Here is a 15522-nt window from a genome sequence, read left to right as displayed (position 1 = left end):
TCCATCAATCTTGTTTATCCTTTCAAAGAACCAGCTCTTGGTTTTGTTGATCTTTTGTATTGTTTCTTTGGTCTCTCTGTCATTTATCTCCACTCTGATCTTTGTTATTTCCTTCCTTCTGGTTACACTGGGCTTTTCTTGCTGCTCTTTTTCTAGCTCTTTGAGTTGTAGGGTTAGGTAATTTATTACCATTGTTTCTTGTTTTTTGCAGTAGGCTTGTAGAGCTATGAACTTCCCTCTCAAGACTGCTTTTGCTGTGTCCCATAGATTTTGAATTGTTGTGTTTTCATTGTCATTTGTTGCCATGATGTCTTTTATTTCTTCCTTGATCTCTCTGGTGACCCAGGCCTTGTTTAATAACATGCTGTTTAGTCTCCATGTGTTTGATTTCTTTGGATTGTATTTATTGTAGTTGATTTCCAGTTTTATGCCACTGTGATCTGAGAAGATGCTTGATATAATTTCTATCTTCTTGAATTTGAAGAGACTTTGCCTGTGACCCAGCATATGGTCTATCTTTGAAAATGACCCATGTGCACTTGAGAAGAATGTATATTCTGTGGCTTTAGGATGAAATGTTCTGAAGATGTCAATTAATTCCATCTGGTCTAGTGAGTCATTTAGGATTGCTGTTTCTTTGCTTATTTTTTGTTTAGAGGATTTGTCCAATGGTGATAGTGGGGTATTAAAGTCTCCTAGTATGATTGTGTTGCTATTAATCTCTCCCTTGATATCCTCCAGGAGTTTTTTTATGTATTTGGGTGCTCCTATATTGGGAGCGTATATGTTTACCAGAATTATTTCTTCTTGTTGGATTTCTCCCTTTAGTATTATGAAGTGGCCTTCCTTATCTCTTGTTATGGCATTTACTTTGAGGTCTATTTTGTCAGATATAAGTATTTCTACCCCAGCTTTTTTTTCATTTCCATTTGCCTGAAAGATATTTTTCCATCCCTTCACTTTCAATCTGTGTGAGTCTCTTGTTCTGAGGTGGGTCTCTTGTAGACAGCATATATATGGGTCATGTTTTTTTATCTATTCAGCCACTCGATGTCTTTTGATTGGAGCATTTAGTCTGTTTACATTTAAAGTTATTACTGAAAGGTATTTGTTTGTAGTCATATCTATTTTTGTGTCTGTATTCCTTCTTACCTGTTTATTTCTTCTTTTTACAGTATTCCCTTTAGCAATTCTTGCATTGCTGGTTTGGTGGTGATAAACTCCCTGAGCCTTTTGTTTTCTGCAAAGCTCCTGATTTCCACTTCAATTTTGATTGATAGTCTTGCTGGATATAGTATTCTTGGATTCAGTCCTTTGCTTTGCAACACTTTGTATACCTCCTTCCATTCACTTCTAGCTTGTTGTGTTTCTGTTGAGTAATCATTTGACAATCTGATGGGTGTTCCTTTGAAGGTAACTCTCTGTCTCTCTCTTGCCGCCTTTAAGATTCTCTCTTTATCATTTATATTTGCCATTGAAATTATGACATGTCTTGGTGTGGGTCTTTTGGGGTTGATCCTGCTTGGGACTCTCTGTACTTGCGTAACTTTATCTTCCCCATATCCGGGAAGTTTTCTGTCATTATTTCTTCAAATAGATTTTCTAATCCCTGCTGCTCTTCTTGTCCTTCTGGCAGCCCTATTATACGCATGTTACTTCGTTTCATGTTGTCCCGAAGCTCCCTTAGGCTTTCCTCCTGCTTTTTAATTTTTTTCTCCAATTGCTGTTCAGATTGAGCTTGTTTCTGTACCTGATCTTCTAACTCACTAATTCGGTCCTCTGCTTCTTGTAGTCTACTGTTGAAACTTTCCATGGTGTTTTTGATTGTAGCTATATCACTTTTCATTTCTTCCTGATTCTTGCATAAGTTGTTGATTTTCTCATCCATCCGATGTATAAATTCCATGACCATTACTCTAAACTCCTTTTCGGTCATGTCGCAAGCTTCAGTTTCACGGATTTCCTTTCTTGGCGACTCCACATTTTCTTTCCTCTGTGAGTTATTTCGTTTCCCCATTCTAGCTATCACCAGAAAGCTCAAGCTTCCATTTGCGTGGACCTGGGCCATGTGCTGTGGGGACTTCGCTCCACCCGAGTTTCACTGAAGTGCTCTGACACTAGGACGTGTGGCTGCCTTTGGTTGGTGGGAACCAGACTTGCCCAGGGTCAGTGTCCCCAGTGTTCCGTGTGGTCTCGTGTGCACACTTAGAATCAGGGGCCCTGTCTGCCCCACACTGTTGGTATGTGCCGAAAATGAGATCCTTATCATGTGCCAGGAGTCAGAGTTTCCCTGTGTCTGCACCAAGACTCGAGTGTCAGAGTCTCTGTTGCCTTGTGTGGTTTCTCGTTGAGAATCAGGGTCCCTGTGTGTGCATGCACCAACAATTGGGGTCGCTGGCTCTTAGTGTGAATGTGCTGTGAGTCAGGGATCCCAGGCAGCTGTGTCCGGCGTGCCAAATTCCCTGAAGTGGAGCTGCGTCCTGTGTGTGCTCTCTCTACTGAGCCAAACCGGCTAGGGCGCACACTCTTAAATTCCTGAAGGTGAGCTGCCTCCGTGCACTCTCCCAGATTCCCCGAAGGGGGGCGGAGTCCGTCCTGCACGCCAAATTCCCCAAAGGGAAGCCCCTCTGTGCAAGCACTAAGATTCCCCGAAGGGGAGCTGTGGCCCGCAAGCCAAATTCCCCCAAATTCCCCGAAGGGGAGCCCTCTGTGCGCACTGACAGATTTCCCCGACTGGGAGCTGCTTCTGTCCCGTGCCCCAAATTCCCTAAGGGGTAGCGCGTCCCTGCGCAAAGCTCTGCAGCCTGGGCGAGGGGCGGGTCTATCAGTTACTATGGCGCTATCTGCGAGCCTGCGGGTAGGGGGATAGGCTCTTTGACTCATGGAATTCTGCCGGGAAGTCTGGATTCTTGTTGTCTGTTGGTCTGAAGCTGTGATAGCAGTTCTCTGTCCCCAGTGGCTGCAGGGTCCTGGTTTGTGTCAGAAGCCAGGATCCGAGTCTCAGGCAGCTCTGTTTCTCAAGATGGCGTGGTCTCCGCGTCCGCACCAGCCGCCGAGAAGTGTCCGCTTTGTGCGTGGAGCTCCGCTGTCTAGGACTGCCCGGTTAGGCAGCCCCTTGGAAGACGTGCAGAATCTAACTGACCCTAGCTCATACACACACACACACCACAGACGTCTACACTCTCCTCTATGGGTTCCTCACTCACACTCTCTCTCTCCCTACCTTCCTGCCGGTCGCCATCTTCCGGGAATCTCTCTACGCTGTCTTCTTTGTTAACAACATTTAAAATAATATATGCTTTTATTAAGAAATAAACTGCTTTATTACTGTCTACTGTGTATTATAACCAGAAATAAAACATCAAATATTCTCATACTCTAAAAATAATTTATTTGCAAGAAGCAAGCCAGCCTTATTTCATTTTACACCTTTTATTTTTAAGTACTTGCTAGTATAAGGATTCATTTGGACAACAATAAAAACTGAATAAATTATGTGGACAGAACACTGTGCTAGATTTGTGCACAGAACTTATGTCCCCTACCCTCTAGGAACTGACAACTTAGTAAAATAGACAGCATAACAATAATAGCACATCATTATGTTCACTTAAAACTTTTTTTTTACATATATATATATTTTTATTGATTTTAGAGAGTAAGCAAGAGGGAGAGAGAGAGAAACATCAGTGATGAGAGAGCATCATTGATTGGCTGCTTCCTGCACGCCCCCTACCGGGGACTGAGCCTGCACCCTGGGGGTGCGCCCTTGATCAGATAGGAACCGGGACCCTTCAGTCCACAGACCAATGCTCTATCCACTGAGGCAAACAGGCTAGAGTAAAACTGTATTTTTGTGTCGTTAAAAGTGTGATATGGAAGAAACATAAGACAAGCATGAATATGAAAACGATATAAATATTGTGTTACTGTAAAAGATGTTGCCATACTGAATGCATTGGTCTTGGAAGACAGCAATACTTGAAATTTCAAGAGTTTTTAAATGTATTTAAAATTTGTTTTTTCTTGCAGAGGATTTAAAATAGTTTATAGAATTATGAAGCAATGAGATTATTACATTCCAATAAATGGAAAACTTTTTTATAATAGAAGCTTGCACTTAAATTGACTTGAGAGAATGCTGCCATTTTGCAGAGTTGAGTTTAATTGGGGAAAACAGGATAAATCCAAAGGTATAAAGGTGAAAAGTAAACATAACTTCCAATGGAAGGCCTTATATTACGAGTTAAGGAGGAAGTTGGATGGAGTTAGGAATTTTTTTCCAACAACTTGTTAAAATTTTAAAAGAAACTGTTGTGTGTGTGTATCCCTCAAAGAAAAGAACTCACTGAACCAAACAAACCACCACAGGAATCACGTGATCTTTCCAAATCTGTGCTGAGAGGTCCTGAGATGGGCCTGGCCGTGTCCTGGCGGTGAGCGGGGCCCTGCACGGGGGGCCGGGCTCCCTTCCTGGTCAGCGCACGCGCCGGGTTGCAGATTTGAAGGTTTGATCCCCCTGCCCGGTGCACAGAGCACAGTCAGTCTCTCCCTCTCTCTCCCCCCTTCCACTCTAATAAAGAAAAGGAAGATTCCCGGGAAAATGGACAGTCCTGGGGCGGTGTCCCAGGCGGCTGCGGCCTAGGGCACACACGCAGGCCGGGCACTGCCGGGCCCCAGCGGGCGCCGCGGCCCGCTCCGCCGGAGGCCCAGGGCGGCCTCTCTGCCCGGCGGCGGCCTCTCTATGGTCGGCGGGCCGTGTTGTCATCAGCGAGCGACGGCGGCGGCGGCCCCGCGGCGTTCGGTTTCGGTTCGGGCCTCCGCGGGATCGTTGGGAGTGGAGATGGGCGTCCCCAAGTTTTACCGGTGGATCTCGGAGCGGTACCCCTGCCTCAGCGAAGTGGTGAAAGAGCATCAGGTGGGTGAGCGGGCCGCGGCTAGGGGTCGGCGGGGCGGCGCCGCAGGGGCGGGCCCGGGGCTGAGCGGCGAGCCGGGGCCGGTCGTGACGGCGAGGGGCCCTGCGCGCTGGCCACTCGGTCCCGGCGGGCCCTGGGGGCGTCCTAGGCCGCAGCGGCGGGCGCTCCGCGGCGCGAGCCCCGGAACCAGCCCCTGGGGCCTCCGGAGCCCGGAAAACGCCCGCCCGCAGGGCCCCGCCCGCCCCCGTCTAGCGCTGCGTCCCCTGCCGGAGAACTAGGTCCGCCCGGACACTCGGGAGGGCGAGGGCTGTTGGAGGCTCGTGTGTGTGTGTGTTAGATGTGTGTGTTAGTTGTGTGTGTGTGTGTGTGTGTTAGCTGTATGTGTGTGTTAGATGTGTGTGTTAGTTGTGTCTGTGTTAGGTGTGTGTGTGTGTTAAGTGTGTGTGTGTTAGCTGTGAGTGTGTTAGGTGTGTGTACTATTAGTTGTGTGTGTTAGGTGTGTGTGTGTTAGCTGTGTGTGTGTTAGGTGTGTGTGTGTGTTAGCTGTGTGTGTGTTAGGTGTGTGTGTATTAATTGTGTCTGTGTTAGGTGTGTGTGTGTGTTAAGTGTGTGTGTGTTAGCTGTGAGTGTGTTAGGTGTGTGTACTATTAGTTGTGTGTGTTAGGTGTGTGTGTGTTAGCTGTGTGTGTGTTAGGTGTGTGTGTGTGTTAGCTGTGTGTGTGTTAGGTGTGTTAGGTGTGTGTACTATTAGTTGTGTCTGTTAGGTGTGTGTGTGTTAGTTGTGTCTGTGTTAGGTGTGTGTGTGTTAGATGTGTGTGTTAGGTGTGTGTGTGTGTTAGCTGTGTGTGTGTTAGGTGTGTGTGTGTGTTAGCTGTGTGTGTGTTAGGTGTGTGTGTGTGTTAGCTGTGTGTGTGTTAGGTGTGTTAGGTGTGTGTACTATTAGTTGTGTCTGTTAGGTGTGTGTGTGTTAGTTGTGTCTGTGTTAGGTGTGTGTGTGTTAGATGTGTGTGTTAGGTGTGTGTGTGTTAGGTGTGTGTGTGTTAGGTGTGTGTCTATGTTAGGTGTGTGTGTGTTAGTTGTATCTGTGCTAGGTGTGTGTGTGTGTTAGATGTGTGTGTTAGTTGTGTCTGTGTTAGGTGTGTCTGTGTTAGGTGTGTGTGTGTGTTAGATGTATGTGTGTGTTAGATGTGTGTGTTAGGTGTGTGTATTATTAGTTGTGTGTGTGTTAGATGTGTGTGTGTTAGATGTGTGTGTTAGGTGTGTGTATTATTAGTTGTGTCTGTGTTAGGTGTGTGTGTGTTAGATGTGTGTGTTAGGTGTGTGTATTATTAGTTGTGTCTGTGTTAGGTGTGTGTGTGTTAGATGTATGTGTGTGTTAGATGTGTGTGTTAGTTGTGTCTGTGTTAGGTGTGTGTGTGTGTGTGTTAGGTGTGTGTGTTAGGTGTGTGTGTGTGTTAGATGTATGTGTGTGTGTTAGATGTGTGTGTTAGGTGTGTGTATTATTAGTTGTGTCTGTGTTAGGTGTGTCTGTGTTAGGTGTGTGTCTATGTTAGGTGTGTGTGTTATTAGGTGTGTCTGTGTTAGGTTGTGTGTGTGTTAGGTGTGTCTGTGTTAGGTGTGTCTGTGTGTTAGATGTATGTGTGTGTTAGATGTGTGTGTTAGGTGTGTGTATTATTAGTTGTGTCTGTGTTAGGTGTGTGTGTGTTAGATGTGTGTGTTAGGTGTGTGTATTATTAGTTGTGTCTGTGTTAGGTGTGTGTGTTAGCTGTGTGTGTGTTAGGTGTGTGTGTGTGTTAGCTGTGTGTGTGTTAGGTGTGTTAGGTGTGTGTACTATTAGTTGTGTCTGTTAGGTGTGTGTGTGTTAGTTGTGTCTGTGTTAGGTGTGTGTGTGTTAGATGTGTGTGTTAGGTGTGTGTGTGTTAGGTGTGTGTGTGTTAGGTGTGTGTCTATGTTAGGTGTGTGTGTGTTAGTTGTATCTGTGCTAGGTGTGTGTGTGTGTTAGATGTGTGTGTTAGTTGTGTCTGTGTTAGGTGTGTCTGTGTTAGGTGTGTGTGTGTGTTAGATGTATGTGTGTGTTAGATGTGTGTGTTAGGTGTGTGTATTATTAGTTGTGTGTGTGTTAGATGTGTGTGTGTTAGATGTGTGTGTTAGGTGTGTGTATTATTAGTTGTGTCTGTGTTAGGTGTGTGTGTGTTAGATGTGTGTGTTAGGTGTGTGTATTATTAGTTGTGTCTGTGTTAGGTGTGTGTGTGTTAGATGTGTGTGTTAGGTGTGTGTATTATTAGTTGTGTCTGTGTTAGGTGTGTGTGTGTATGTGTGTGTGTGTGTGTTAGGTGTGTGTCTGTGTTAGGTGTGTGTGTGTGTTAGATGTATGTGTGTGTGTTAGATGTGTGTGTTAGGTGTGTGTATTATTAGTTGTGTCTGTGTTAGGTGTGTGTGTGTTAGATGTGTGTGTTAGGTGTGTGTATTATTAGGTGTGTCTGTGTTAGGTTGTGTGTGTGTTAGGTGTGTCTGTGTTAGGTGTGTCTGTGTGTTAGATGTATGTGTGTGTTAGATGTGTGTGTTAGGTGTGTGTGTTAGTTGTGTCTGTGTTAGGTGTGTGTGTGTTAGATGTGTGTGTTAGGTGTGTGTATTATTAGTTGTGTCTGTGTTAGTTGTGTCTGTGTTAGGTGTGTCTGTGTATGTGTGTTAGGTGTGTGTGTTAGGTGTGTGTCTATGTTAGGTGTGTGTGTTAGTTGTGTGTGTTAGGTGTGTGTGTGTATGTGTGTTAGGTGTGTGTGTTAGGTGTGTGTCTATGTTAGGTGTGTGTGTTAGTTGTGTCTGTGTTAGGTGTGTGTGTGTTAGATGTGTGTGTGTGTGTGTTAGCACACCAATGTATTGGAACTGTGGGAAGGGACTAGAAAGCAGTCAGACTGCTAGGCTTTGAGTGATAGGTTAGTGTTTGTCACATTTAATGATTTTAATAGATTTCTTGTCCATTTTGTATTTTGCAGAAAATAATTAGTTTTGAAATGTGTATCACTAATTGAGTTAGTTGTGGACTGCATTGTATTTGTGGTTGGGCATATTAATCCAGGGAACACCATCGTGCTCTCTGTAGAGTTATAGTTTAATTTTCTTTTTAAGTACCATAGCATGAAGGTAGGGTTAAACTTCCAGAAAGAATTCTTTGTTGTTGTTACAGTCAAATTTGGTATATGAGGAAAATTTACCAAAAATTCCAAAATGGTAGTTCATCTTTAATTTATTTGAAATATGGGTTGAGTTAGATTTAGGGAGACACTTCTTTCCAGAGAAGAGGATAGAAAAGGTTACTAGTACCTTGCAGAAAGGGACACAGCTAACTTTGGCTTTTCCTGGTCCTTCATTCAGAAAACATTGAGTATCTGCCATGCGTCATTCACTTTCTCAAGTGAAAAAAAAAAAAGACTGTTATTCAGACTCATTTGGTGATACATAATTTGTTCAGTAATATTTTTACTTGGTACTCTTTGGCATGGAATTTGGTTTGGTGAAAGTATGTGATTCTCTCCATCCTGAGGATTTTGTTACTGAAGAACAAAAATAATCTCTTTAAGGCAGTTTTATGATATGAAAAATAGGGATAGTTTTTAATTGGTTCATCAACGTGATGTCTTTCAAAACTGTTTGATTCTGGTAGTTAACAACAAAAACAGCAACGAAAGCAGATGTTATAAAGGGTTACCATGCAGTGCTTGCAAGATGAGTGAGTGCCTAAAGGAGTCACAATAGTTGAAAAGCTAGTCTTGGGGGAAGAGGCTGGAAAGAGGTTTGGTGGAGGGTAGATTCTGGAAAGTTGGTGGTGATGGTGGTAGTAGCATAGTTTTTGGTCTCTGAATCCTTACATAAAGATAGAGTAATTAGCACAATTTTAAATACCTAGCACAGTTACAATAAAATCATGTAATAAGAGTATCTTTATAAACCTCCAAATACAAGGAGATGGGAACAAACTACCAAGAGCCTTTCTTTAGACCCAATCAGTATTTTCATCTCTGCAAGAGGAAGAAGGAAGCAATGGGGCAACATCAGATATACTTAAAACAGGAGAATTCCAGAATAGTTACTAAAAGACTGTGAGTGGTTGGCAAACTGCGGCTCGCGAGCCACAGGCAGCTCTTTGGCCCCTTGAGTGTGGCTCTTCCACAAAATAACCCGGCCTGGGTGAGTCTATTTTGAAGAAGTGCCGTTAGAAGAAGTTTAAGTTTAAAAAATTTGGCTCTCAAAAGAAATTTCAATCGTTGTCCTGTTGATATTTGGCTCTGTTGACTAATGAGTTTGCCGACCACTGGGTTAGACAGTAGTAGCTATAACTGAGGAGCTTTAAAGGCAGGAGCAGTCTACCTCCTATCAACTCTCAAGACTGACTTGCCAAGGCACCATTCTAAGGCAGAGCTCACCCTAAAGAGAAACCGCTGTGAGTGAAACATCCTACCTAATAATAGACAAATATGCAAAATTGACCATACCTCTGACACACCCACAGGCCACGCCCACCATCCAATCAGAACGAGTATGCAAATTAACCCAAACCAAGATGGCTATAGCCACAGAGAGCAAGGTTTCCTAGGTAACAGAGGAAGCCAAGCTTTCCGCCTGCCCTTGCCAGGCCTAAGCCTCCACTCAAGCTACAAAGTTTCAATTATAGAAGGTAAACAAATTCAAACAAATGGCGGCAGAATGGAGCTTGAGAGAGCAGGCCAGGGTTGCCGCCGGGAACAGGGGAAGCAAAGCTTTCCACACACCCTGGCCGGGCCCACCCGCTTAAGGCAACAAAGTTTCAATTATAACCCCAACACAAATGGCTGCCGGCCTCAGAGGGAGCCCCAGGCTTGGCTCCGCTCCAGGCTACAAAGTTTCAATTGTAGAAGGAAAATAAATTCCAGATACCAGGGCCTGCGCTTGGGTTGCCAGGGGGCATGGCCAGCCTGCAAACCACTACAGGCCCCTCGCTCAGGCCGCCCCACACCCCAAGGGAACCCCCACCTGATCCGGGACACCCTTCAGGACAAACCAGCTGGCTCCCACCCCTGTACCAGGCCTCTATCCTATCTAATAAAAGAGTAATATGCAGATTAATCATCACTGCAACACACATATAACTGCCCCATGTGGTAAAGATCCTGCCCCCATGTGGACACAAGATGGCCACCACAAGATGGCCAGCAGGGGAGGGCAGTTGGGAGGCACCCGGCCTGCAAGGGAGGGCAGTTGAGAAGGACCAGGCCTGCAAGGGAGGGCCGTTGGAGGTGATCAACCCTGCAGGAGAGGGCAGTTAGGGGTGACCAGGCCGGCAGAGGAGGGAAGTTGGGGGCAAACAGGCTGGCAGCAGAGTGGTTAGGGGGTGATCAGGCTGGCAGGCAGAAGCGGTTAGGGGCAATCAGGAAGGCAGGCAGGCAAGCAGTTGGGAGCCAGCAGTCCTGGATTGTGAGAGGGCAGTCGGACATCCCTTGAGGGGTCCCATATTGGAGAGGGTACAGGCTGGGCTGAGGGACAACCCCCCCTCCGTGCACGAATTTCGTGCACCAGGCCTCTAGTCTATTATAATAATCTATTATAATATCTATTATAATAAAAGCATAAACTGCTAATTAGACTGGATGACCTTCTGGATGAAGCCAGGGCTGCAAGAGAAGCCCGGGTCCCAGGTGCCAGAGGGAAGCCAGTGTCAGCAGCCGGGGGAAGGAAGGCCTACTGTTGCATGAATTTCGTGCATCGGGCCTCTAGTAAGTTTATAAGAAAAGATATAATAGAGATAAAAGAAGAAGAAGGTCCAAATAAAGGTGAGAGGGTTACAGAGTCAAGAAATCTTAGAACCCTGGCTTCTGTGGCTAAGTTGGAGTATTGTCCTGTACACCAAAAGGTCGCAGGTTCAATTCCCAGTCAGGGCACATTCCTAGGTTTTGGATTTGATCCCAGGTTGAGGCTACTGGTCAGTGTTTCTCTCTGACAACAATATTTTTCTCTCTCCCTAAAATCAATAAATATATCCTCAGGTGAGCATTTAAAAAAAAAAGAAAGAAATCTTAGAAACAAACCACCAACTAAACCCAAACAGGAGAAGAGGGAGCTTTGTGAAGTTACAGCTTTCCAGAATCGCCTTATTCTAAAAGTTTGAGAAAATTAAATTTACATAAAAATGAACAACTGAAATGTATCAAGGTCAAATAGCATGCAAAATTATTATAGGGGAAAAGAACTAAATTCCCTACAGATAATAAATACTTATAATAGAACAAGCACACAAAACAGACCAAAACAATAACCTGCAATTTCAGAATGAGCTAAAAGGCATAAAGAAAATTATATAAGCCATGAAAGAACAACATACCGTATTTTCCGGCATATAAGACAACTGGGTGTATGAGATTTTCCTGGGTTAAAAAGTCGTCTTATATGCCGGAAAATACGGTATTTCCATCTTAGAGGTGAAGTGACTTGTGCTCAAAGCTGCATAGATATTTACCATATTTTCCGGTGTATAAGACAACTTTTTAACCCAGGAAAATCTTACACACCCAGTTGTCTTATACGCCGGAAAATATGGTATGTCAATTATGAAAATTCTGGAATAAGGTGACAGAACCTAGGTAAAAACAGACATAAATGAAAAAATTATTTCGGAAATGAAGCCTCAAATAGGAAGGCAAGAGCAAATGATGCCATAAGGAAAACAAAAGGTGAAAAGAATAAAATTTAAAAGATAAAATAAGTTTCAAGAGAAAGTAATAAGAAAGACAAATAATAGGGGTTTCTGAAAAATGAAATGAAGACAACATAACAATAAATACTAAAACTATAGTTAAAGAAGACTTTTTTTTAAAAATTAAAAAATATATATTTGAAACTGCATGTTGAAAGAATATACCAGGTGCCTAAGACTATTGATTCAGATGACCAACACCAAGACCTATTCTAAGTAAAGTTACTTGACTTAAAAGGAAAAAAATAAGCTTTGGGTATTTAGAAGGAAAGAACACATGACTTAAAAGGAAAAGTAAATTAGGTTTTCATCACAGTTTTTATGCTAGAAGAAACTGGAGTTACATGATATTCAACCAATTTTTGCACAGAGAGAATCCTCCTATATCATAAAGGGGTAACATGCAAATTGACCATCACGCCCTCACAAGGTGGCTGCCTACAACCAGGCTAGCAGGGTGGTTAGTGAGGGACGACCAAACGACTGAACAAGCAGGCTGTGTGGGGCGAACAGGCTGGTGGTGGGGCCGTGAGGGGTGACCAGGCCTGCAGGGTGTGCAGTTGGGGGCAACCAGGTCAGCAGTGGGGGCAGTTGGGGGTGACCAGGCCAGCAGGGGGGGGTACAGTTGGGGGCGTCCAGGCTGGCCGGGAGGGCAGTAAGGGGTGACCAGGCCGATGGAGGGAGCAGTTAGGAGTGACAAGGCCAGCAGGGGGTGCAGTTAGGAGTGACAAGGGCAGTTGGGGGCAATCTGGTCGGCAGTGGGGGGCAGTTAGGGGTGACCAGGCCGGCAGGGGGTGCAGTTAGGGGCCATCAGGCTGGCACGCAGAGGCAGTGAGAGGCAGGGGGAGCAGTTAGGGGCGACCCAGGCAGGCAGGCAAGTGAGCAATTAGGAGCCAGCGGTCCAGAATTGTGAGAGGGATGTCCAACTGCCGGTTTAGGCCCGATCCCCAGCAGTTGGACATCCCCCAAGGGTCCTGGATTTCAAAGGTCAGGGTGAATTTCATGCACCAGGCTTCTAGTTACCTAATAAACTGCTGTCAGTGTACAGTGGTTCAGGGAATATTGTTCCTTTAGGTACTTCCTCGAGGAATCTAGAGAATGAGCTTCAGACAAAATGACCAGGGAGACATCAATGGAACGACCAGTGGTGAACATTAAATATGGTTACCTGTGGAACAAAAATAAAACAAGAGTTGACAGAGAAAGTTTAGTATATACAGTAAAACTAAACTGTTTTTACTGTTTATATATTAGATCAATATAATGATCTAATTCGGCCACGAGGGTGTCCATTAAAGCCTTAAGTCTATTATACAATGTAGGGTTTCTGTAGCATATGTTAAAAAATTGACAAATTAATCTGTTTTTACTTATATTGACACATTTGTGTAATTAACATTAAATATGTATGAAAAGTTTAATTGCATAGAAAATGTTTCTATTTATACTACTGTAATTTTAAATTTATACTGAATAGGTCTAGTAGATGCGTGCATTCACCAGTCCCCTTGAGTAAACAAATGCACACGGCTGGGGCATGGCTTAGCGTACTGGGAATATCAACTGGAAAGAGTTAAAACTGCTGTAGAAAGTCAGGCCAGGTGACAACAGAACCAATTACCGCATGCAATGCAGGTGATCATGTGCTGATCATTCCCCAAACATTCACAGGGGTGACTCTTGGATTGAAATAGGTAGACTACAGTTGTGGATATGTAATATTTACTTATATTACGGAAACTAGTGTTTTTTCCAACATATGGCCTATTTGCCAAAATTAGTTAAAAATAAGAATAATTCGGCCCGCTGCCATGCACCGGGCGCACCGGAGCTTCGCCGAGCCGCCGCCCGACGAGTTCTGCAGCGGCCGTCCTGGAGCTCTGGGAGGATGGCCGGGGGAATTGCTGAGGGGGGGTTGACCGGCAGGAATTGGGATCGGGAGGACGGGGCCCCGGGGGACCCGGGTATGGGCGGGGTTGCGCGCCACTGGGCTTGGGTGTGGTCACACGCCTCTGGGTCTAGGTGAGGCCTCACGTCCCTGGGTCTGGGTGAGGCCACGTGCCCCTGGGTCCGGATGAGGCCGGATTCCGGGTCCGGGTGAGGCCATGTGTCCCTGGACCCGGATGACGCTGGGTCCCGTGCCCGGGTGAGGCCACGCGCCCCTGGGTCTGGGGGAGGCCACGCGCCCCTGGGTCTGTGTGAGGCCATGTGTCCCTAGATCCAGTTAAGGCCTCGCACACTTAGGCCCGGGTGAGGCCACGTGCCCCTGGGTCTGGGAGAGGCCACGCACCCCTGGGTCCGGGTGAGGCCATGTGTCCCTGGATCCGGGTGAGGCCTCGCGCGCCTAGGCCCGGGTGAGGCCACGTGCCCCTGGGTCTGGGAGAGGCCACGCACCCCTGGGTCCGGGTGAGGACATGTGTCCCTGGATCCGGGTGAGGCCTCGCGCGCCTAGGCCCGGGTGAGGCCACGCGCCCCTGGGTCTGGGAGAGGCCACGCGCCGCCGGGTCCGGGTGAGGCCATGTGTCCCTGGATCCGGGTGAGGCCTCGCGCGCCTAGGCCTGGGTGAGGCCACGTGCCCCTGGGTCTGGGAGAGGCCACGCGCCCTTGGGTCCGGGTGAGGCCATGTGTCCCTGGATCCGGGTGAGGCCTCGCGCGCCTAGGCCCGGGTTAGGCCACGTGCCCCTGGGTCTGGGAGATGCCACGTGCCCCTGGGTCCGGGTGAGGCCATGTGTCCCTGGATCTGGGTGAGGCCTCACGCGCCTAGGCCTGGGTGAGGCCACACGCCCCTGGGTCTGGGAGAGGCCACGCGCCCCCGGGTCCGGGTGAGGCCATGTGTCCCTGGATCCGGGTGAGGTCTCGCGCACCTAGGTCCGGGTGAGGCCACGTGCCCCTGGGTCTGGGAGAGGCCACGCGCCGCCGGGTCCGGGTGAGGCCATGTGTCCCTGGATCCGGGTGAGGCCTCGCGCACCTAGGCCCGGGTGAGGCCACGTGCCCCTGGGTCTGGGAGAGGCCAAGCGCCCCCAGGTCCGGGTGAGGCCATGTGTCCCTGGATCCGGGTGAGGCCTCGCGCGCCTAGGTCCGGGTGAGGCCACGTGCCCCTGGGTTTGGGAGAGGCCACGCGCCCCTGGGTCCGGGTGAGGCGATGTGTCCCTGGATCCGGGTGAGGCCTCACGCGCCTAGGCCTGGGTGAGGCCACGTGCCCCTGGGTCTGGGAGAGGCCACGTGCCCCCGGGTCCGGGTGAGGCCACGCGTCCCTGGATCCCGGTGAGGCCACGCGCCCCTGTGTCTGGGAGAGGCCACGCGCCCCTGGACCCGGGTGTGGCTGGGTCCCTGGGCCCGGGTGAGGCCACGCGCCCCTGGGTCCGGGTGAGACCACGCGCCAATGGACCCGGATGAGGCTGGGTCCCTGGGCCCGGGTGAGGCCATGTGCCCCTGGGTCCGGGTGAGGCCTTGCGTCCCTGGGTACGGGTGAAGCCGGATCCTGGGTCCGGGTGAGGCCGTGTGCCCCCGGATCCATCCGGGTGAGGCTGGGTCCCGGGTCTGGGTGAGGCCACGTGCCCCTTAGTCTGGGTGAAGCCGTGCCCCTGGGTCCGGCCGAGACCAAACCAGAGGGAGTTGGACCTCCGTTACCACCATTTGTCCACCATCCAGAGCTGAGGGGTCAGTGCTGACATGTACACATAAGGAACTGGTGGACATTGAAATTGGTCTCAAAAGAACTGTTGGTCCAGAAAGAAACTCACTACAGACTGATTCATTTGCCTGTCAGCATAACTATTATTGCTCATCTCACATTCAGTTCTTATAAGTATATATCTAGTGACATATGATCTCGCTCATCTAGGGGAAATGATGAACAACATAGACTGAGGAACAAGAACA

General features: G+C 47.5%; 1 protein-coding gene across 1 annotated transcript in view; it reads left to right on the top strand.

The window, feature by feature from the left end:
- The first annotated feature begins 4586 nt into the window (after positions 1-4586).
- XRN1 (5'-3' exoribonuclease 1) overlaps positions 4587-15522 on the top strand; it is a 228198-nt gene continuing 217262 nt past the window's right edge. The window contains exon 1 of the mRNA XM_008158575.2: positions 4587-4918. Within this exon, the coding sequence (XP_008156797.2) occupies positions 4745-4918 (174 nt within the window). The 5' untranslated portion in view covers positions 4587-4744. The remainder of the gene's footprint in view (positions 4919-15522) is intronic.

The sequence above is a fragment of the Eptesicus fuscus genome, chromosome 9, assembly GCF_027574615.1.
Source record: "Eptesicus fuscus isolate TK198812 chromosome 9, DD_ASM_mEF_20220401, whole genome shotgun sequence".
NCBI classification, from domain to species: Eukaryota; Metazoa; Chordata; class Mammalia; order Chiroptera; family Vespertilionidae; genus Eptesicus; species Eptesicus fuscus.
This window is presented reverse-complemented; position numbering and strand designations above follow the sequence as displayed.